This window comes from Pleurodeles waltl, chromosome 3_1, assembly GCF_031143425.1.
Source record: "Pleurodeles waltl isolate 20211129_DDA chromosome 3_1, aPleWal1.hap1.20221129, whole genome shotgun sequence".
Classification (NCBI taxonomy): domain Eukaryota; kingdom Metazoa; phylum Chordata; class Amphibia; order Caudata; family Salamandridae; genus Pleurodeles; species Pleurodeles waltl.
In genome coordinates, this window is record NC_090440.1 from 247,134,556 (window position 1) to 247,158,013 (window position 23,458).

A 23,458-nucleotide genomic window follows, 5' to 3' on the forward strand; every position below is an offset into this window, starting at 1 on the left:
GCTCTGCCCACCCACACACTTGATCCAACCACGGCCATCCCACTCGTCAAATACATAATTCTGGTCAGCAGAGGACTCCAGCTATCTTGGGCCCCCCTTCACGTCTCTAGGGGGGGGTGCTGAGTGACTGATAATGGAGGCACCTCATGGAACACTTGACTCTCTCTGACCTCTGTGATCACAACATTGACTGGCTTGCCCCCCACATCACCTGGACCTGAGAGTTGCCATGAGGGCTGCATCCTTCCTTCTAGTGCTGCAGGGCCCTCGCTCCCTGCTCCCCTCTCACCCGACGCACACCAGCTCACAATGGAGATGCCCTCTGGCAAACCCAACGGAAAATCAACTGGCAAGCCTGCACAGCAACTACTCTTTTTTGGAAGCACTCCTCTAGTCCCACTGTATGACTAAGGCAAAAGGACAGTCAGTGACCAGCTGGACAGAAACCCCCTACTGTCCCAGCGCTGGACACCACCATGGACTGTATTCTTCAGGAAATCATAAATGGCATATTTAATTTACTTATAAGTCACTAGTAAATGCACTACATGTGCCCATGGCCTCTAAACTAAATGCTACTAGTGGGCCTACAGCACTGATTATTCCACCCACATAAGTAGCCCCTTAACCATATCTCAGGCCTGCCATTTCAAGGCTTGTGTGGGCAGTTTCACTGCAACATTGACTTGGCATTTAAAAGTACTTGCCAAGCCCTAAACTCCCCTTTTTCTACACACGGGTCACCCCTATGGTAGACCCTACATATTCCATAGGGCAAGGTGCTATGTAGGTAAAAGGCAGGACATATACACATGTGTTCTATATGTCCTCGTAGTGAAAACCTCATAAATTAATTTTCTACTACTGTGAGTCCTGATCCTTTCATAGACTACCATTAGGATTGCCCTCATATCCTTTTTGAGTGGTAGATTATGATCTGAAAGGGGTGACCAGGTCATAATTAGTATGGCCAGAATGGTAATAGAAAATCCTGCTTATTGGTGAGGTTGGATTTTATATTACTGTTTTATAAATGCCACTTTTAAAAAGTGAGCATTTCTCTGCAATTAAAACCATCTGTGCCTAACAGACTGTCTCCAATCATTGTCTGGTCTGTGCTGGTTGACAGCTCCCTTCAGCGTTTCACCCAGACAACCACAAACACAGGACACTCAGTCACATCTGCATTCATCTGCTGACTGAATGGATCTTCATAGGCTGGAAGGGTGGAGTGACTGACACTTACATTTCAAAGGCCATTGGCCTGCCCTCACACAAAGGACTGATAGTCCCCTACAGGGACCCTGGCAGACAACACTGGGGAGGAAAGGGGGACATGTGCACTTTAAAAACCCTCTTTAAGCCCCCCCCCACTTCAAAGCATTTTTGGGCATATAAAGTGGGCCTCTGACCCCACCAACTCAGACATTTCTACGTGCACCTGAACTCTGTTAGAAGACCTGCCTGGCTACCCAAAGGAATCACTGGACTGCTTTGCTGAGAAGGACTGCTTTCCTGTTGTTGCCCTGCTGGCCTCAGACTGTGCTGGAAGGACTGTGCCTTCCCCCAAAAGTGCTCTCCAAGAATGTGGATTGAGCTTGCCTCCTGTTCTGAAGTCTCAAGGTCAGCAAAGACTTCAACTGCTAACTTTTTGCTAGTACACAACTCCAGCGAATCCGGAACGAATTAAGAGATGCCAGCGACACCGTAGCCTGCTCCTGCTCCTTGGTCCTCGCTGCATGCAACGACCGTGGCCTACAATGCAAGTCCAATGTTGCCTCATCTCCTCTGACATCACTCAGGGTCATCGCAACACTGCGAAGTCAACACTTTGCATCCTGACAGACCGGAACTAATGACCCTGCTGGGTCACAAGTATTCGAGGCATCACAGAAGACGCTGTATCATCTCTTCCTGCATCCGGACGGAACCGAAGCATCACCTCCACCTGCTTCACAGCATGGAACCAACACTTCTCTCCTTGGAAGCAATAAAGGGCTGGCGCTGAACTGAATACAGCGTCGCCTCTTTCCGACTCCGTGTGACATCCTTGTTCTTCGTTTTCAAAAGGTACTGTACGTGGGGTTCCGTGTGGCTCTGTGATGGACACCAGTGGTGTCAGATTGTTGGGAACAACTCTGTCAACGACGTTGTGATAGACCCAGTTGGACCTCTTATGTTTTTTAGGCACTTTAGTTGGATTTAATCTTTAAAATTCATTACTTTGGTTGTGTACATTGGATTTTCATTGTTTCAACAGTATTTTGTTCAGATAAATATTCACTATTTTTTCTAAACCCGTGGGGTGTCTTTTTGTGGTGTTCTCACTGTGTGATTGCATAAAGTTCTGCACAAATACTTTACACATTGCCTAAGTTAACTCTGACTGCTCAGTGTCGAGCTACCGGATGATGGGCACAGGATAATTTGGATTGTGTTGTGACTTACCCCTACTAGGATTGTGGTCACTGCTTGGACAAGGGCGTATACCTCTGCCAACTAGAGACCCCATTTCTAACACTGTCCTTCCTGCATTCTGTGGTCTCACCTTTAATCCACCCCTGCAGCTACAGAGGGCACATTGTGTCGGTCCGATGCGGCAGGATAGCTCATCCTGCTTTTGCCCCATCATTGCCAGTTTTCTGTGCCACGTGCTGGTCAGACAGCTCCTCGTTGTGGCTCCCTCCCATGGCCCATACAACTGCAACAGACCTGAGGTATGCCTTGCTGCAGGCTTTTCAAGAGAGGCTAATGAATCCCACAAAGCCTTCTTGTCCCTCCAGCCCGATTTCATCAACTGGACATAAAATGCAGCCTATTTGAGCCATCCCGAATGTGGCTCACAAAGGATGGCAAGTCTAGGAACTTCTACGATCCAGAGGATCTGTGCCTCTTCCTAAATGGACTCTCACCCCAAGTAATGAACACTACACCCTTAGGCTCATCCTTTTTGCAGCATGGTGGCTCCACGACCCCCCTCTTCACCTCACCAGATGAGCAGTGACATGCCAACAGTGGAACTCACCACAGAGGCAGGGACACCAAGAGGGCTGCAAAGCCCCACAAAGACAGGGATCTGGCAATGCAGGCAGTGACACACCTCACTCAAAACCACGACAGGGACAAATCATGGTCCCCGCTAAAACCTACCTCCAGCCCAGACTGAGATGAGTATGATCCACTGTACTCTATTTATGCTCCTGTCCCAGCGTGGGAACTGCAATCTGTATCCCCCAGGCAGCTGAGTACCCTGTAGCATTACTACTTATGATATGACCATCCTAGGCCGCATCTTACCATGGTTGTGCCCCGCTTCGTAGCTGTGCTGCTCTTTGGTAACCACTATGCTGCTTTGCTCTTAACCCACAATGATCCTGCAGCTCCCTCTGCCCTTCTCCTCCCTTTGACTACTATGTCTACACAGGTGAGTTTGCTGGTTGTTAATGCCCTGCTCCGTAGTGCAGATTTCCAATCTGATAAGTGTCACATGGCTATTTAAAAAATTTCAATTGTTTTCTTGTTTAATGGTTTGCATTTTAACACACGTTTATGGTACCTAGTAGCACGACCCCCAGCTTACTGCCCCTACCCTTTATTTTTCTCAAGCAGGGTCAAGACTGATTTGCATATGGCTGAGTCCAAACTTGGGTGGCATGGTGAGCAAAAGAATGATGGATTAAACCCAGATCTGTGATTGGGTGTGAGTGATTGAAAAGTTTCAGCACTCCGTCCATTATCCTTTTGTGTTGCTAAAGTTGCCCTAAGTGGGAAGGGTATGCTCAGACGTGGGTCTCTTGCTACTGTGCCACTGGACTCAAGCTAGCCTGGCTGATGAAGGGTTAAACCCTGAAACTGGTCACAGGTTGCTTGTTTCCACTCCAGGGAGAACCTGGCCTGGCAGTTCGGATTGGACTGTTCTTATGGGGAACAGGGTCAAGACTGATTTGCAGATGGCTGGGTCCAAAACTGGGGTGGCATGGTGAGCAAAAGCACAATGGATTAAACCCAGAACTGTGACTGGGGGTGAGTGGTTGAAAAGTTTCAGCACTCCATCCATCATCCTTTTGTGTTTCAGTCTTGCTCTGCCTCCACACTGAGTATCCCACTACCCTTGCTGCCTATCCTCTTTTTCCTGCTGTATTCACTCACCCACATTCTCCACACACCTTCCCGCACTTTTCTTTACCCTCTGTAGGAAGTTGGCTCTGTATATACTATCTCAAACTGAGAGATAGTGTGCACAGAGTCCAAGGGTTCCCCTTAGAGGTTGATAGGGGCAAAATTAGATAATACTAATGCTCTATTTTGTGGTAGTGTGGACGAGCAGTAGGCTTATCAGAGGGCAGTGTTAAGCATTTGTTGTACACACCCAGGGAATAAGTGAGAACACACGCTCAAAGACTTAACTCCAGGCAAATAGGTTTTTATATAGAAAAATATTATTTTCTTAATTTATTTTAGAACCACAAGATTCAGAATTTAGGTAAGTACATACGTGGTAAGGTACTTCACACAGGTAAGTATGGAACTTTGAATTAAAACAGTAATGTACACAGTTTTGGCAAAAATGGAAATACGCTATTTTAGAAGTGGACACTGCAAAAATCAACAGTTCCTGGGGGAGGTAAGTATTGGTTAGTTTCTCAGGTAATTGAAGCACTTACAAGTTCAGTCTCCTGGGCATAGGCAGCCAACCGTTGGGGGTTCAAGTTAACCCCAAAGACCCAGCACCAGCAACACAGGGCCGGTCAGGTGCAGAGGTCAAAGTTGGGCCCAAATAGCATAGGCGCCTATGGGGAACAGGGGTGCTCCGGTTCCAGTCTGCTAGCAGGTAAGTACCTGTGTCCTAGGGGAGCAGACCAGGGGGTTTCATAGAGCACTGGGGGGGTCCCAAACAGGCACACAAAATACACCGGCACAAGGGCGGCCGGGTGCAGTGTGCAAAGTAGGTGTCGAATTGTAGATAGGAATCAATGGACAGACCTGGGGGTCACTCTGGCGATGCAGGCAGGGCACAGGGGGGCTTCTTGGGCCAGCCACCGACTGGGCTAGGAGGAGGGCCGCCTGCTGGTCACTCCTGCACCAGTAGTTTGTTCCTCTTGGTCCTGGGGGCTCTGGGAGCAGTGCTTCTTCCAAGCGTTGGGTTCCTTTGTTACCGGGCAGTTGCGGTCAGGGGGAGACTCTGGATCCTCTCTGCAGGCATCACTGTGGGGGTGCAGGGAGATCAACTCAGGGTGTCCACGTCGTTGGAGTTGCCTGGGGGTCCGCTCTGCAGTGTTGGTTCCTCTGAACACAAGACGGGGGCATCGGGTGCAGAGTGTGAAAACTCATGCTTCCGGAGTAAGGCTAGAGTCTCTTTGAAGATGGTTTCTTTGTTGCAGTTTTGGACAGAGCTGCTGCCCTTGGGAGTTTCTTGGTCCTTTAGGTGCAGGTCATTCCTCTGAGTCCTCAGAGGTTGCAGGTCCCGCTGGATGCGTCGCTGTGCAAATTCTCTGAGGCTGGAGACAGGCCGGTAGGGCTGGGGCCGTCAGTTGTCGTCTCCGTCGTCTCTGCAGGGCTTTCCGGTCAGCAGTCCTTCTTCTTTTTTCAGGTTACAGGAATCTGATTTCCTGGGTTCAGGGTCGCCCCTAAATACTCAATTTAGGGGGGTGTTTAGGTCTGGGGGGCCAATGGCTACTGTCCTGGAGGGTGGCTACACCCTCTTTGTGCCTCCTCCCTGTTGGGAGGCACATCCCTAATCCTATTGGGAGAATCCTCCAAAGCAAGAAGGAGGATTTCTTAAGGCAGGGATCACCTCAGTCCAGGACACCTTAAGTGCTGCCCTGACTGGTGGGTGACTCCTCCTTGTTTTTCTCATTGCCGCCAAAAGTGGGGGCTGTGTCCTGAGGGGCATGCATCTCCACTAGCTGGAGTGCCCTGTGGCGCTGTAACACCAGGCTTGAGCCTTTGAGGTTCACCACCAGGTGTTACAGTTCCTGCAGGGGGAGGTGAGAAGCACCTCCACCCAGTACAGGCTTTGTTCCTGGCCACTGAGTGGCAAAGTCACTCACCCCATATGGCAAGAAACCCTTTCTTGATGTGGCAGGCTGGCAGAATCTGGTCTGCATGACACTAGGAGTTGGACTGGTATACAGGGGCCATCTCTAAAATGCCCTATGTGTGCATTTTTCAATAAATCCCACACTGGCATCAGTATGGATTTATTGTGCTGAGAAGTTTGATCCCTAACTTCCCAGAATTCAGTGTAGTCATTATGGAACTGTGGAATTTGTGTTTGACAGACTCCCGGACCATACACTCTTAATGGCTACTCTGCACTTACAATGTCTGGCTTAGACGCTGAAGGGGCATAGTACTCATGCAAATATGCCCTCACCTTTGGCATAGTGCACCCTGCCTTAGGGCTGTAAGGCCTGTTAGAGGTGTGACTTACCTATGCCACAGGCAGTGGGTTGTTTGCATGGCACTCTGAGGGGAGTGCCATGTTGATTTAGTCATTTTCTCCCCCCAGCACACACAAGCTGTGAGGCAGTGTGCATGTGCTCAGTGAGGGGTCCCCAGGGTGGCATAATACATGCTGCAGCCCTTAGAGATCTTTCCAGGCCACAGGGCCCTTGGAGTCAGGGCTGTGCCAATTGTGGAGACAAAGGTACACTTTAGGGAAAGAACACTGGTACTGGGGCCTGGCTAGCAGGGTCCCAGCATACATTCAATCATAACTAGCATCAACAAAAGGCAAAAAGTTAGGGGGTGACTATGCCATGAGAGGTATTTTCCTACACCCTCCCCCCCACCCCTGATTTCTTCTAAATTAGCAGACCCATACCCATCTTCCACTACACACTCACTGCGGTCTCGCCAGGGCCCATGGGAACCGTCACCCCCTCTTTTCCCGATGCCCAGATCCTTTCTGTCCCCAGCTCTTGGCGCCTATCCCCTCCTCCTCCAATCCTTCCCCCTCCCCACTTCACACCTCTGCATCACTGACATGGCCTGCCCAGCCTCACCTGCCCCTCTTCATTCTTTCATTCTCTCCACGTTTTGCCTTGGAATGTCAATGAGCCAACACACTACGTGAGGCGCAAGAAGGTGCTCTCCTACCTCCAATCTAAGTGGGCGGATATGGCCCTTTACCAGGAAACATACCTTGATGATCTTGAATCCTCTAAACTATGCCAGGTATGGGTGGGGAAGGTGATCCACAGCAGTTGTCCAGTTCAGTCGGCATCAGGAAGTGGGACAGTAAGGAAATGCGGGGTTGCGATATTAATCCATAAAACCTTGCCTGCCACTATTGTCAAATCATGGTCTGACCCGATTGGTAGATGTCTCTTTGCGAAACTGAAAGTCATGACAGCTTGCTTTGCATGGTCTCTGTATATGCGCTCTAAGGCACCAAACACTACTTTCTCCTCCAACTCAATCACTTCCTCATTGAGATTGAAGAGCCTCTCAGTATTGAATCAGGGGCGACTGTATTCTTGCCCGGGATGGAGTGCTGAATAGGATAGGCCCCCTAGATGCGGGCAACAGTCCAGATAGAGCCCTTATCGGGGACTTAATCTTGTGCCACAGTCTGGTGAACCACTGGAGACTCGCTCACCCAGAGGACAGGTAGTGCACCTTTCGTTAGTCAGTACAAGGTACCCAATCGCGGTTTGATTATATCCTTGTCTCGCAGAGATTGGTGGCCCACATCTAGGACTCATGGATCCCAGAAGTTGCCCTTTCCAACCAGGCTTCCATCCGGCCAGCATAGGCTTGGGTTTCATCACCCACGGTCATAAACCTTGGCGCCTATCTCTGCAACAATACCGTATTCCCCAGGACAAATACCAGCTGAGAATGCATATTTCCACATTCCGGGAAGAGAACAAGGGCTCAGTCATGTCCCAAAGGGAGCCGTGGGCAGCTGCAAAGACAACCATCTGGGGGCAAATGATGGGAGAGGCAGTGCTGACTAACAAACAAAAGGTGTCTTCCGAGAAGTAATTTGAAACTAACATTGCATCCCTCACCCGCCAGTACACAACCCACCTCACCCTGCCCGTCTATAGTGGTTTAGAACAGGCCTGAGTGGCTGTCAATGAACTCTTCACGTCAAAAGCAGAATATGCACTACTGCGCCTTAAAGGCCACCTTTGTGAGCATGGGGGAAATGCTGGACTCCTGCTGGTGACCCAGCTTTGTCAATTAAAAGCAGTGCAAGCTATCCCCGTCATCCACTCTTCAAGTGGTGTGATCCTCATCCACCCACAGGACATCGTCAATGAGTTACACCCCGGAGAGGGTGGCCAATATCAGCCGGGTAAACACCTTCCTGCAGAGTGCACAGATACCCCACCTTCCAGATGAGGGCCGGGCCGTACTGGAGGGTGAAATCAGTAAGATAAAAATAGCGCAAGCCATACCCAAGCACCCATACCCGAAGGAGCATGGGGATGACTACTTTCCTGCCAAATTCCAGCCAGGCAGTCGACTCCCTCTACAATGCCTTCCAAGAGGCTGTTCAGGTGGGCTCCTTGGGCCCTATATCCAACACTGCAGTCATAGAACCCCTCCCCAAACAGGGGAAGGACCCCCTTGAGTGCAGCAGCTACTGGCTCATCTCCCTCCTGAACGGGGATATGAAAATCCTCGCCATTGTCCCAAGTGGGATTTGTTCCGGGATGCACCTCTAGAAATCATCTCCACACCCTATCTCATACCCTCTGGGAGGCCAGAGACCTACTAGTTGAAGCCCTGGCACTATCCCTCTTGTTGTCAAAAAGGCATTTAATCACATAGATTGTGGATACTTATTCACTACCTTGCGAAGAATTGGACTTGAAGACCAATTCATGGCCAAAATTTGTTTACTATATGATCATCCTACAACCAAGGTCAACTGTGGCAGCTTCCTGTCTGACCCTTTCCCAGTACGGAGAGTGACGCAGCAAGGCTGCCCTCTCTCACCACTTTTGTTTCTGTTAGCCATGAAACCCCTGGCGGCAACCATTCATCAATTCCCTCTTCTCAACAGCATACGCCTCCAGGGAGAGACGTCCAATCTCTATTTGTATGCGGATGATATCCTACTGACACTGAGGGACTTACACTGCTCCTTGCTGGCCCTCCTGAGGATCAAACATGACTTCATGACCCTGTCCGGTTACTGGGTAAACTAGGACAAAAGCAAAGCCTTGCCCCTCTCAACCGCTACCATGAGGGCGGCCATCCATGGTCAACCCTTTCCGTCAGATACCGTCCTGCCTTGAGTATTTGGTTATCCCCATTAACTGAGGGCTGGATCGCATGGTGTCAGATAATCTGGATACTCTTTTTACCCGCATGAAACTAGATTTTGAGAAATGGCCGTGCTTGGGGATATCCATGTGGGACAGGGTGCAGGCAGTGAGGATGGTCATGCTACCGTGATTTACTTATGTGCTCGGCATGCTCCCCTATCAGTGCCTCTGACAGCCCTCTGACAGCCCTCTGACTTATAGACGTGAAATACAAGCCTTTGCGTGGTGACCCTCCCACTCCTGCTTAGCGTCTGCCAAGCCCATGGCACGCCGCTCACATGGGGACATGGGACTCCCCTCAATGGAATAATATGCCCTGGAACTCCATCTTTCGTAAATGGCAGACATGCTCCCTGAGATGCCAGATCCACCACAATGGTCCTCCCCCAAATGACTGTTACTTTCTAGCCACAGTGGCCATTAACCCCCTATACAAGGATAAGTCCCCTAACCACGCCATACCAACCCGATGCTCAAGGACATGCACAAAGTATGGCTCAGGGCCCATTTCCTCCTCTTTACACACCCTTACCTACATATATGGGGCCCCATCTGGGGCAACAATCTCCTGCACATTGATGGAAAGACCTGTAATACAACACAATGGTGTGCAGTGGGTATCTACAGCCTGGACCAGATCCTAGCTGATGGTGACCTGAAGCCGTTCAGATGCCTTCAAGAGGAATTGGCCTCCCTCCATCACGGTATCTTCAATTATCACACTGCCTACAGTGCAGCATGGGAGCCGTTCCATGGATCCCATGGATTCTCCCTTCCTCACCTGTAAAATCAACCTGAGGTCTTAGGGCCGACTTTACGGTGGTGATGTCAGGCCTCTACCAGGTCCTCATGCACCACCTCTTCTTGCAACGCCCCGACACTCTCCGCAGTAAATGTCAATTCTGCCTGCGGACATAAATTGATGAGAAGCACTGCTCAGACATTGTGGAAGCTTTGGACAGGGGCACCCGGGAAACTCACTTGAAGTTCTGCCTCTTTAAAATGCTTCATGAGTGGCAAGGGACACCAGTGAAACTCAACAAGGCGGGCATGCTGCCTCATGCAAATTGCTGGTGATGTCCGGCTAACCGTTGCAACCTCACCCACATCCTCTGAGGATCCATCTTGATCCAGTCCTTCTGGACTGTAATTAGTGTCACTCTGGGCACTACTTTGATGCCCAAGGAGCCGTTTTCCCCATCACTGATCTTCCTACACGACACAATGAACTCCCTGGACTTAACTCGCCCACAACGCAGCCTTCTACATACATCCCTTGCGATCACCAAGAATAGCATCCTCCGTCACTGGCGCTCCCCCACTCCACCCTTGCCAGAAAAATGGACAGTAGCGATGGTTCAGACAGCAGGCCACAAATGTGTCATTTATCACCTACAGTTCTAATTTGAATCATTCCAACAGACATGGGTGCCTTTTCTTCGGGATGACCCCCAAAACACCTGACATTCTTTAACAACTCATAGGCAAGCTCCACTCTTGCCATCTCCATTCCCTACCTACCGCCATGATTGCCCTTCCAGCCCTCTTTTCCTCCCCACTACCTTCTCCCTCCCCACCACACCACCCCTCCTCTCCCCACTTTCCCCTCCTCATCTCTTCTTCTCCCTCCCTTCCCCCATTTCTTCCCTCCCCTCCCCTTCCTCTCCCTCTACCTTCCACCATCACCTCCTTCATTCCCACCTCCCCCCACCGGACCCGCCCAGAGGCCCTGCCTTCACCTGACCCACCTAAACCCTGTCTCCCTTGCAGTCACAGGACCCACAGACCCTCATACACCATCACGCTCCTTTTCAACCATGTGTCCCACAACCAACACCTCGGCATACAGATACCTATCTCTCAATCCTCATCCTTGCCATCTCCGACCAGCCCCCTCTAGCACCTACCCCTCTCACCAAGGTACACAAAGCCCTCTCAGCCGTCTTGTCTATGTTCATCCATGACCCTCCTCAGACGATATACAATAAGGTTCTTCCCTTTCCCTTATCTTCCCTCACCTTCCCCTCCCTACTTCTCCTCTTCAAAACTTCCCCCCGACCAATGTGTCCACCGCCCTCTACGCCACCTTCTTCCCTAGATAGTGTACTTAGTTTATTGTTCTGTTTATTTCCTTGTACTGAATTGTATGCTGGGTTCAATGCAACTCCTATTTTTCCAAAGAAAATTACAACACAAAAAAGAAAGTGGACACTTCTCTGCTCTGACAGCCCTGAGTGCCTGCAGCCTTTCTCCAGTACAGGTCTGGGTTGGGTGACAGCTTTGTACATTCCCTCTAGACAGCTATAAACACAGGAAAATTTGGTGTGTCTGAGTACTCATCTACCTTCATCTGCATTCTGATGGCTCTTCCTAGGTAGGAATGGTGAGAGGGGATGACACACCTGAATAGGCTGTGTCTGTCCCCATACAAAGGGCTGAGTACCCCCTACCTATGGTATAGAGCTGGGAAGAAAGGGCCTCTGTGCACTTCTTTGAAGTCTCCCCACTTCAAAGACACAACTGGGTTTAAGTACTGGGTCTCTGACCCCACCAGATCAGACATTTTTGGACCTACAACTGGACTGCACCAGAAGAACTGCTGTGCTGCAACAAGGACTACTACTTTGCTGTACGGCCCTACTGAATGCTACTCCCTGACCCTGCTGAGGGAGAGCTGGACTCGTCCTTGCACCTCAAGTGATCTCCAAGGGCTTGTTGGCTTGTTTGCTGTTACTTAAGCCTCAGGGATATCAGAGTCTCTACCCCTGCTCATGTGCCTGGTTCACTGGAAGTGGACTCAGATACTTGCATCACGGAAATCAATGCAACTCTTGTCTGCGTGTAGCAGAATTGGTGCATCAACCCAATTGCAGGAGCAGAACTGGTGCATCGCTCTCGGAACCAACGCATTGCTTTGAGAGCCTGACGCATTGGAACTGTGCTTCACCTCCTCAGCAGTCTAGGGAGATTGGCACATTCCCCAACTGTGTGGAGAAACCCAGCACATTACACTTCAGAACCAAAGCATCTCTGCAGTGCTTGTCTGAAGAACAGACTCATCGCTATCACTGTGTTGGACAGACCAAACGCACCGTCATCCCGCATAGGACCGTTTGATGTATTTTATGGCACATCTCACTGTTGCAACCAGGAAATGTACTTTGTTCACCAGACCGACATGGGTCCTGTTGCCGGCCTGCACTCCATTGCGGTCAGCCCAAACTTTGACTTTGGTGCAGTGTGACGTAAAGTAACCCGTAAAAGTGCTATTTGCTTCTAAGCCCTATTTTGCATTTATTCATTAAAAATTCATATCTCGACCTCGACACAATGTATTTTTTGTCATTCTGGTCTTATTTTATTTATAAAATCATAATCCATTATTCTATTTTTCTATTATTCTGTGGAGTCTTTTTTTGGTGTTTTCACTGAGTTATCGCACTAATACTTTACACATTGTCTTCTAAGTTAAGCCTGCCTGTTCTGTGGTAGGCTACGAGAGGGTGAACACAGGATGATTTAAGTTGTGTTGTGTCTTATTCCGACTAGGATTGTTGTCCATACTACTTGGACAGTGTGCATGCCTCTGCCAACTAGAGAGACAATTTCTAACAATACCTCATATGTGTAGTCATCTGTCGTAGCATTTACTAACATTTGCATATAAGTTTACCTTAGATTTCTACTCTGGTAGAAATAAATGGCCTAGTGCATCAAACAAGGTGCTTAATTAACTCTTTGCTTAAAAAAGAAGCCGTTCAGGGAGTGTAATGGATGGGTGGTGTCATTGTTTCATCTTATGCCAAATATCAGGCTGGTTACATATACTTGCTGTCACTGGAGATTTTTACATCTATCTATAGGCAGCTCAAAAGATTCTATAAGAAGAAGTAGGGAGAGAGCTTAACGTCAGTACCTTCATATGTTAGCTTTCATGTGTTTTCATGCTTGGCCATTGCTTGCATGAGCTGTCAATCAAACTCATGGCTTTTTGAGTATTGCTACACTTTTATTTGAGTTCCCATTAAGTTTTGGTGATGGACCCCAAGCATTCCTTTGGTTCGACTGCTGGTTTGACATAAAAGCCATGGTGCGTTGGGGGAAACTGGACAGGACTGGCCAACCCATTCAATTTTGGCCTGCAAATGTAGGTGAAAATAGATCAGGTTTTCAAGGAGATATGATTAACTTGGTAATGGAACGCTCTTTGACTAAGTGAGTGCAGACATGGGGCTGGCACCTTAAACAATATTTGCTGACACAATAATATTTGATTTGTTTAATTCACAGCTGTTTTGTTTAGCAAGTGACAGCAACTTGGAAGGTTTCACCTATCTTGAAGACACAGTACTACTCGCTAGCCACCCTTTGTCATTCATTTGTTGTTATTTTGCTTTTATGAAAACATTGTGTTGGAAAATGACTTATTATTCGCACCGTAAAGATGTTCAAACGTACAGGCTTTCTCAAAGGTGCATCAAGTATACTGTCCCTTGGTTGAAGGTATCTACTCTGTAATTTGTTGCTTAGTGTGGCTTTTATTTAAATTACTTGCAATGAATATGCAGTTTTATCTTTCACACAATTTGATCTTTTTAGAAATGGGGTCTTTGGTTGGCAGTCAGGTTACCCCCTGTCCAAGCAAGGGCCCTCACACTAGTCGGGGTAAGTCACACGCAATCCAAATTATCCTGTGCCTACCCTCTGGTAGCTTGGCACTGAGTAGTCAGGGTTAACTTAGAAGGCAATATGTAAAGTATTTGTGCCAAAAAATAATACAATAAGACCATATAGCACCACAGAAATACACCACACAGTGTTTAGAAAAATATATAATATTTATCTGGATGAATGCAGGTCAAAGCGATTGAAAATTGCAATAAGTACATGTTGAGATATCACTAAAAAGTGATATAAAGTGTCTTAAGTCTTTTAAAACAAACAAAGTCTCTTTCAAGCACAAAGTACCTGGTTCTCGTGAAAAATCTCCGCAAAGAACTGCAGAGGAGGAGAAGCGTGAAACAAAGGGGTGTGCGTCAATTTCTCTGGCCACACACGGTGATGCGTTGTTTAGTTTTCACGCAGCGACGGCTGTGCGTCGATTTCCGGCGCTCAATTATGGATCCTCTTTGGGTTGCTGGGTTTTCAGATGCCCCGGGAACGATGCATGGATTTCGGGCGCTGAGAGGACGAAGTCACAGGGGCTGTGCGTATCTGGTGGCCATGGCGTCTAATTTTCTACCGCACGGCAGGTGCTGCGTCGATTCCTCTCTGGAAGTCGGGCTTCGTCGTTCTGGCTCAGCTGTGCGTCACTCCGGTAGGGCTGTGTGTCGAATTTCCGGTCGCTAAGCTTGCGCTGCGTCAATCTTCTTGTTGCGAAGTCGGGCTGTACCGTTCCGGTATGGCGTGTGGTGAAATTTTCACCACGGTGCAGGCTGTGCGTCATTTTCTTGCAGGCTGTGTGTCAAATTGCGCCGCACATGGAGTCCTTCTTGTAGAGATGAAGTCTTTTTGGTCCTGAGACTTCAGGGAACAGGAGGCATGCTCTATCCAAGCCCTTGGAGAGCACTTCTTCACCACAGCCAGAGGGCAGCAAGGAAGCAGGGCACCAGCAAGGCAGCAATCCTTCACAGAAAGCAGACAGGTAAGTCCTTTGAGCAGCCAGGCGGATCTTCTTGGCAGGATCCAGGGTCTGGGTCAGGTTCTCTTCTCCAGGAAATGTCTGAGTTGGTAGGGGCAGAGCCCCTTTTTAAATACCCAAATGTGCCTTTGAAGTGGGGGAGACTTCAAAGAGTGGCTTAGAAGTACACAAGGTCCCCTTTCAGTTCAATCCTGTCTGCCAGGGTCCCAGTAGGGGGTGTGGCAGTCCTTTGAGTGAGGGCAGGCTACTGTCCTTTGACATGCAAATGTCAGGCCCTCCACCCTCCCAGCCCAGGAAGACCCATTCAGAATGCAGATGTAGGCAAGTGAGGCTGAGTATCCTGTGTTTGGGGTGTGTCTGTGTGAATGCACAAGGGAGCTGTAAACTAAGCTCAGCCAGATGTGGATTGTAGGGCACAGAAGGAAGTGCAGAGAAATGCTCACTTTCTAAAAGTGGCATTCCTGAAATAGTAATATTAAATCCATCTTCAACAGTCAGCAGGATTTTGTATCACCATTCTGTCCATACTAAATATGACCTTCCTACTACTTTCAGCTCAGCAGCTACCACTCAATCAATGTATGAGGGCAGCCCCAATGTGAGCCTATGAAGGGAGCAGGCCGTACAGCAGTGTAAAAACAAATTTAGGAGTTTTACACTACCAGGACATGTAAACTAAACAGATACATGTCCTGCCTTTTGTATACATAGCACCCTGCCCTATGGGTTACCTAGGGCATACCTTAGCGGTGACATATGTAGAAAAAGGGGAGTTTAAGGCTTGGCAAGTACTTTTAAATGCCAAGTCGAAATGGCAGTGAAACTGCACACACAGACCTTGCAATAGCAGTCCTGAGGCATGGTTAAGGGACTACTTATGTGGGTGGCACCATCAGTGCTGCAGGCCCACTAGTAGTATTTAATCTACAGGCCCTGGCACATGTAGTGCACTTTACTGGGGATTTATAGGAACAGTAAATAAGCCAATTGGGTATGAACCAATGTTACCATGTTAGAAGGGAGAGAGCATATGCACTTTAGCACTGGGTAGCAGTGGTAAAGTGTGCAGAGTCTTAAAACCAGCAAAAACAGTGTCCAAAAAGTGGAGGGAGGCAGGCAAAAAGTTAGGGGTGACCATCCTAAGGCTGTCAAGTCTAACAGATCTCTTCTTCTTTGAGGCTTCGGTCTGCCTCAGTTAAAGCAGTCTATTCAGGAAAGGAGACCTACTACCAGCTTCCTTATTGTTGCAGGTCAGGATTATGCACCATTATGGGATTCTATTTCTAGGACAGCTGGGAAACACACACTAAGGCCCTTATCATGACTTTCCCATTAAATTGTGATCCATTCACAAACCTTTGCTTGCACTGGTTTGCAGGTACAAGTGGTGCACTGTGGTACCGCTAAATACCAGGTGTGATAGAAATTGCACTATTCACTAAATTTTGACAGGTTAAACAGCTGCAATTTAACAAGGGAAAAAGGTCCTTGCAGTATGCACCAAATTCTGCATGTTATCCCCCAAAAAACAGTTCATTTTTGTGATAATTATCACATATGATAAAATCCTCACACATCGTTACCGGATTTTATCCCTGCAATACTTATTGTATCAAAAGCTACTTGTAATAAGAGCCAAAGTCATTAGATTATTTCCAAACACTTCCTCTAACACAGTGTTTCCCAAACTGTGGGTCGCAACCCACTCGTGGGTCAACAGCTGCTTTTTGGTGGGTCGCACATTTTGCCGCAATTAAGGAAGAAGCTTTTACATTCTGTATTTATCTTGTCACATTAGCTGTGACTCAAAGACAGAAATCAAATGTCAGGCTGTGGGCCTCATAATAAGACTGGTAGGTCAACTGTCGGCCCCCCAACCCATTGGAGAGGAGACCACTGTAAAGTTGGCAGTCTCCCCTCCAGCCCAATTACGATGTTGTCACTGGGCTGACCAGCTGAAACATCTGTATTAGGAGATTTCTACCGGTCAGCCCAGTGGGAAAAGTGCAGCGGCATTGGCCTCGACTCAGGGAGCCGAGGCCAATGCCATTGCACAGAGGGTGCCCCCATGACCCTTGGAATGCGCACTGTCTGCAGAAGCAGACAGTGCGCATTCTGAGGGTGCTGGGCGGGGGGGCCTGCACTGCCCACAACATGGTCGTTGGCAGTGCAGGGACCCCCTGTGGCCACCAGCACTTCCTTTCTGCTAGCGTTTTCATGGTGGGGACCCCGCCATGAAAAGGCTGGTGGAAAGGGGACTGATCATGACTCCTACCGCTACCAGCCTATTGGGATCCATGATCCTAGTGGTGGTGGCAGTCCCATGGCGGTATGACTGCCAGGGATGAATCTGGCAGTTGGACCACCAGGAGTGCGGCAGTCAGACCGCCACCCCGAGTTTGGCAGTTCTTGGACTGCCAAACTCATAATGGGCCCTATGTCTTCTGACAAATTGATGTCTATTTTTTAACATGGGTATTGGTGTTTACAAACTTCTCTCACTTAGCAGTCAGAGAAGAAAAATAAAGTGAACTATGAGACAATCTTGCTGGGTACATGTAGAATGAAAGGAAAGGCTGTATTTTACTAACACAACAAAATGCAATACCTGTAAAATGTGAACTGTGCACATTTGGCAGTTTAGAAAGCAAAAACAAAGCACTTATTTTGTAATTCTGAAGTGTGACCGAAGCAAAGATTTTAATAGGATTTAAACAATTACAAAAAACACGTTACTTGGTGATGCACAAATGATAAATGTTCAATGAACCCCATTTCCACACATTACTATTTGTGTACAGTATCGTTTTATGAGTAAAACTGTATGTCTGTACCAATTTGGTGGGCGTACCAATGGAAAATGCACTGTCTGTAAAGGGCAGTGTGTTACCACATAAGGCTTTAGTTACATTACAACATCACTCATTACATGTCAATTAAAGATATGTGGGTAGTTTTAAGTTTCTTGTTCTGAAAATTAGGTTGTGGTTCTAAATAAATTGGGAAGCACTGCTCTAACAAAAAGCCAAACCTATTGGCTTTACCAGCCTGGGGGCAAGTCTGATGCTGTTATAGTGTTCCAGAAGTAGTCCAGGGAGAATCATGTTGCTTCAGGCACTCATAAGCGACACCAGCTACACCAACGGAAAACAGCAATAGGATGATAATATCATTGTAACACAAATAATAGAATATAGTTTGATAATTAAATTTACTTGAAGATCTAGAGTGAGGGCAGCACTGAACATAGCTCCCTAAATTGCAATTCCAAGTGGGGGCATGATAGCCTCCTCTACCAGGGGCTACTGTTAGGCCCAGCAGCATGATCTCATTCTTGCCTGAATTTGAGCACAACTGGTTTGGTTGCAATCACATAATGATATCTGTAAGACAAACAGCCTCCATATCCCTCTTGTAGCCTATACTGGCTTCGAGTATCTCAGCATACCTATGGAGTTAGAAGATGCAGAGCTGAATGATTGCAGCAAAGGGGACACACAGATGTTATGTAAACTCTTTAAGGGTCCTAAACAGTGTTTGTTATCACCAAAAAGATGTTTGTGTGTATTTAAATAGGTAGAAATGCAGTGTTCTGGATGGTCAATAGATCCAGAGAAGGGAACTAGGGCAATCTCATCAACAATGGTTTGAAAGATTATTTATCAGTCTAGAGGTTTGAGGTTGTAAACCAGGGACCTTTGTTGGTAAATCAGACACTCGTCTCTCATACCCCTGAATTTGACAATAGTATATGGATGATAAGAGGTGGATCTAAAAATCAGACCACGGTAGCTGTTATCTTGGGGCAGGCATTGAGTGAATACTGTAGTGTGATGTTAGTGTGTTTATGCTAGATGAACTTTCTCATTCAGAAGAGATGCAGTTTTCAACTTAGTGGGGAAGCTGGACAGGACTGAAAAACCAATTCAATTTTGGTCCTCCAAATGTAGGTGAAAAGAAATCAGGTTTTCAAAGAGATATGATTAGCTTGGTGATGGAACGCTCTTTGACTAAGGTGAGAGTGCAGCTGTAGGGTGGGCTGGCACCCAAACAATATAATATGTTATGTACTGCAGACATGATCAGCCGAGATCCCCTCTCGGAATTTGTGTATCTTCTAAGACCTCACTCTTCACAACTTGTGTCAGACTGAAGACGACTGCATGTATATGTGACACATAATCACCTTATTCGTAATGACAAATAACACTTCACCTAGAGTTATGCATTTCTGTTTCCGACTGGGCTTCCCTCTGTTTAACTCAATTCTTTGTTTAACAGGCTCACCAGAGGAGAAATCCAAGTTGATGTTTACCATGTATGACGTGGATGGAAATGGGTTCCTGTCCAAGGAAGAGTTCTTCATCATGCTGAAGTAACCAGAAACTCGAAATTTCAGTGTATAACATAAGTGGGGATGGCCAATAGCTGTTGCTAAAATTTAGTTAAATCTGTTTACCAGTCTCTGTACATCTTTCGTTCTGTCTCTCCTCATTGTGATTACCTTATTTTTAGTTGTGCACTTAAACTTTGGCTATCTGATAGTGACTTCTAGTTGTAGATTCCTTACCTTAAATTTCTCCCAAGGCGTCAGACTGGATCCAGAGATTTTTTCTTTGAGCAATACCCTTGCACGTCTGTAGGTGGCGTCAGTCAACTCTGCGGCGTCGTTGGCGTCGTAGTCACCGTGATGATGTCGGGAGTAGTACATAGACGCTGCCTCAGCGCAGTGACTTCAGTTCTTTTCTTTCTGCACCACGCACTGATCCAGAGAGAGCTACCCTGGTCTCTTTTTGACTGACTTCCACCGTTTTGGTGAGTTTTTGGTGTGTTGAGATGTCCCCAAAGAACAGTTTCATGCCGTGCGAGGACTGTCACTGCATGATGTCGGTGATGGATCCACATCAGGTCTGTTTGTGGTGCTTGGAGCGCGACCATGACCCAAAGTCGTGCTCCGAGTGCCAGGCCATGCACCTGAAGGCCTTGAGGGAGCAGTCCCTCAAGCTCATGGCGGGCCAGCGCTCAAATCCGCGTAGGTTTCAGTCTCGCTCGAGAGGAAGGTCTCGAGACCGCTCGCGGAGCCACCACCATTCTTTTTTCTCCAAGTCTTCGAGCACAGGTAAGAAAAAGACGCTGTCGAAGTGGTCCCGTCGCCCTTTGACTTTACCCTATCGCTCAGCTGATGCGACACGGGAGGAGCGTCAGCGCTCGATGTCTCTGTCTTCAGAGCCTGCATCTGGGTCCTCTCCGCCCTTTCCTGAATTTCCGGGAGCCAGAGCGACCTCCGTCCAATTAAAGGAGTTTTATGAGGCCATGCGCCTCATTTTTGGGCAAACCGACCCTGATACAGCGCCTTCGGGCCCAAGGGGTTCAGACGAGGGGCCTTTGGGTTCTATGCCAGTGGCTTTGGCTCTGGCCACCGAGGTCCCCTGATCTGCACTGACGCCGGTCGTACCTCTGAGACCTTCCCTGGTGCCGGTTCGATTGTTGACTCTCCCGCCGTCGGTAGTGCCCACCATCGATGTGGACCCGATCCTTATCCCTGACGACTCGGAGTCAGAACGGCATCGGCAGAAGCCGCCTCTGTCTTCGACAGGACCTACTCACCCAGGTCGGATTTGAACCATTTTCCTTATGAGTACGAGTTCGGGGAAGGATTGGAGGGGTCCCTGGACCCTTATGCATACCAGGATGACCCATCTTTGGACTGGGCACAGGAACTGGGCAAGGCCAGTGGACTGGACACTTTTCCAGATGCTGGCATGCTGTCTCCTCCTACCGTAGCTACGGCAGAGAGAGCGACTTATGCTATGATGGTCAGTAGGACGGTTGAGGTCCTAGGCCATGAGCTACCCACTGTAGAGGTCAGGTCCAAGCTCCTGACGGAGGTGCCTCAGCCGGGGCCTTCCACATCTGAGCCCCTTTTGCCATTCATTGAAACCCTCACCGATGTTCTTTTGGGTATTTGGTCCAAACCCAACACAGGGGCTCCAGTGAACAGGACTATCACACATCGCCATCGGCCCGCCCTGAACGACCATAAATTCTTGTCCCAACAGCCCACGCCTGAGAGTCTTGTCATCCAGGCTTCCTCTTTCTTGGGCGCATTCCCTTCCGCATCCCCGGATAGGGAATCAAAAAGGCTGGAACAATTTGGGAAGAAGATGTTTTCTTCCTCCAGTCTCGCACGTGGTCCGTGAACAACACATGCCTTTTGGGCTGCTATACCCATTCTCTGTGGGATACGGTCACGCAAGTTCTGCTGCAGATACCGGAGGAGGCCCGTGCTATCATCTTCCAAGCTGTCAACGATGGGAGAGATGCGGCGAAGTTCATGATCTAATGTTGGCTGTACAGGACTGACTCTCTGTGCAGGTCAGGTACTACGAGGGTGGTCTTGAATTGCTATGCCTAGTTGCGTACTTCTGATTCTTCGGGGGATGTCCAACAGTCTCTAAAGGACATGCCCTTTTGATGGCTCCCATCTCTTTGGAGACAAGGTGGACTCGGCCTTGGAGAGATTCAAGGACTCCCGAGCTATGGCTCGGTCCCTTGGCCTTTCGGCTGCCCCTCACCCCCAACAGTCCACCTTTCGCCCCTTTCATGGCCACAAAAGGTGCTCCCTGTCGCGTCCCCTAACCAGCCACCGTGCCATCCATGCTGTTCAGCCGATGCGAGGACGCGTAATCCCACGTCGGTGTGGGACATGGAACCAGAGGTCTGCCCAGTCCACCTCTGCCACTGTGGCAGCCTCAAAACCCTCCTAGTCCGTCCCCTCACTCCGATCCAGTTGGCGGCAGGATTCGCCATCACCTGCCCCACTGGGAATCCATCATTATGGACAGGTGGGTTTTGCAGATAGTTTGAAAGGGCTATTCCTTCCCTTTCAAATCTGCCCCACCAGCTATGCTTCCATAATTTGACACTTCTCCACCAGTAAGTCGCTGCTCTCTTGGCCAAGGGAGCCATAGTGAAGGTCCCTGTGGCAGAAGTAGGTCGTGGTTGTTATTCGCGCTACTTTCTGGTGCTGAAAAAGGACACTGGATTACATCCTATCCTAGACATTCAGGACCACAACTACTTCCTCAAGAAGGAGAAATTCATAATGCTCACCCTGGCTCAGGTCCTGTCTGCCTTAGACCTAGTAGACTGGATGGTAGCATTGGACTTGCAGGACTCTTATTTCCACATTCCCTTCCTGTCTACCCACAGACAGGACCTGCGATTCGTGGTAGGTCACGAGCACTATCAGTTTACCGTGCTCCCCTTCGGCCATACCAGCGCCCCTCGGGTGTTCACAAAAGTAATGGCGGTGGTTGCAGCTCATCTGGGCAGGTCAGGATTCTCAGTCTTTCCCTACCTCGACGACATGCTGTTGAAGGCGGACTCGCCCCAGAAAGTTGTCTTCCACCTTCAGACTACGGCGTGCCTCCTGCACATGCTGGGGTTCACTATCAACATGCTGAAGTCACACCTGACTCCCTCTCAAACACTCCCTTTCATCGGAGCTGTTTTGGACACAGTAGTGTTTCGGGCTTATCCTCCCGAAAAATGAGTCCAAGACATTCATGGCTATGAATCCGATCTTTCAGCCTCTGTCTTGGGTTTCGGTGAGACAGACTCTGAGGCTCCTGGGCCTCATGGCCTCCTGCATTCTGCTACTGACACATGCCAGATGGCATATGCGGGATCTGCAGTGGGGCTTGAAGTTCCAGTGGGCTCAGCAACAGGGGAATCTCTCCGACATGGTCCAGATCTCAGAGGGGACTGCAAAAGACCTTCAGTGGTGGTTTTCGAATCCACATTGGGTCCATGGCAGATCCCTCTCCCTTCCACAGCCAGATCTATCCATAGTGACAGATGCTTCGCTTCTGGGTTGGGGCAGCCACATGGAAGACGTGGAGAACAGAGGCCTCTGGTCTCCGGCGGAGTCTGGGCTCTATATCAATCTTCTGGAGCTCCGGACGATCAGGCTTGCGTAGAAAGCATTTCTTCCCTCTCTCAAAGGGAAAGTAGTGCAGGTGTTCACAGACAATACTATCACCATGTGGTATTGCAAGAAACAGGGCGGAGTAGGGTCCTGGCCCTTTGTAAGGAGACTTTATGCCTCTGGACATGGCTGGAACATCAGGGCATTACCATGGTGGCTCAACATCTGGCAGGTTCTCTCAACATCAGAGCAGATGAACTCAGCCGTTGTTGCACAGCCGATCATGAATGGCGTCTCCATCCTGAGGTGGCACAAGGTCTCTTTCAGCAGTGGGGAGAGCCTTGGTTAGATCTGTACACCTCCGCAGAGAATGTCAGCTGTTTTGCGCGTTGGAGTTTCCAAGGCAGTACTCGCTCGGAGACGATTTTAATCTTGAGTGGAACTCCGGCCTCCTTTACGCCTTTCCTCCTTTACTACTTCTGCCCAGAGTTCTCAAGAAGATCAGGAACGACCGGGCCCAAGTCATCTTGGTGGCTCTGGACTGGGCATAGAGGGTATGGTATCCAGAGCTATTGAGCATGGCCACTCAGACTGCCTCTT

At 48.7% G+C, this 23,458-nt stretch overlaps 1 protein-coding gene across 3 annotated transcripts in view; it reads left to right on the forward strand.

Moving 5' to 3' along the window:
* Positions 1 to 23,458, forward strand: part of LOC138283999 (dual oxidase 1-like) — a 785,394-nt gene that overhangs the window by 585,015 nt on the left and 176,921 nt on the right. For all 3 annotated transcript variants that reach the window (XM_069222331.1, XM_069222330.1, XM_069222332.1), the window contains exon 20: positions 19,210 to 19,303. In XM_069222331.1, coding sequence (XP_069078432.1) covers positions 19,210 to 19,303 — 94 coding nt within the window. The remainder of the gene's footprint in view (positions 1 to 19,209; positions 19,304 to 23,458) is intronic.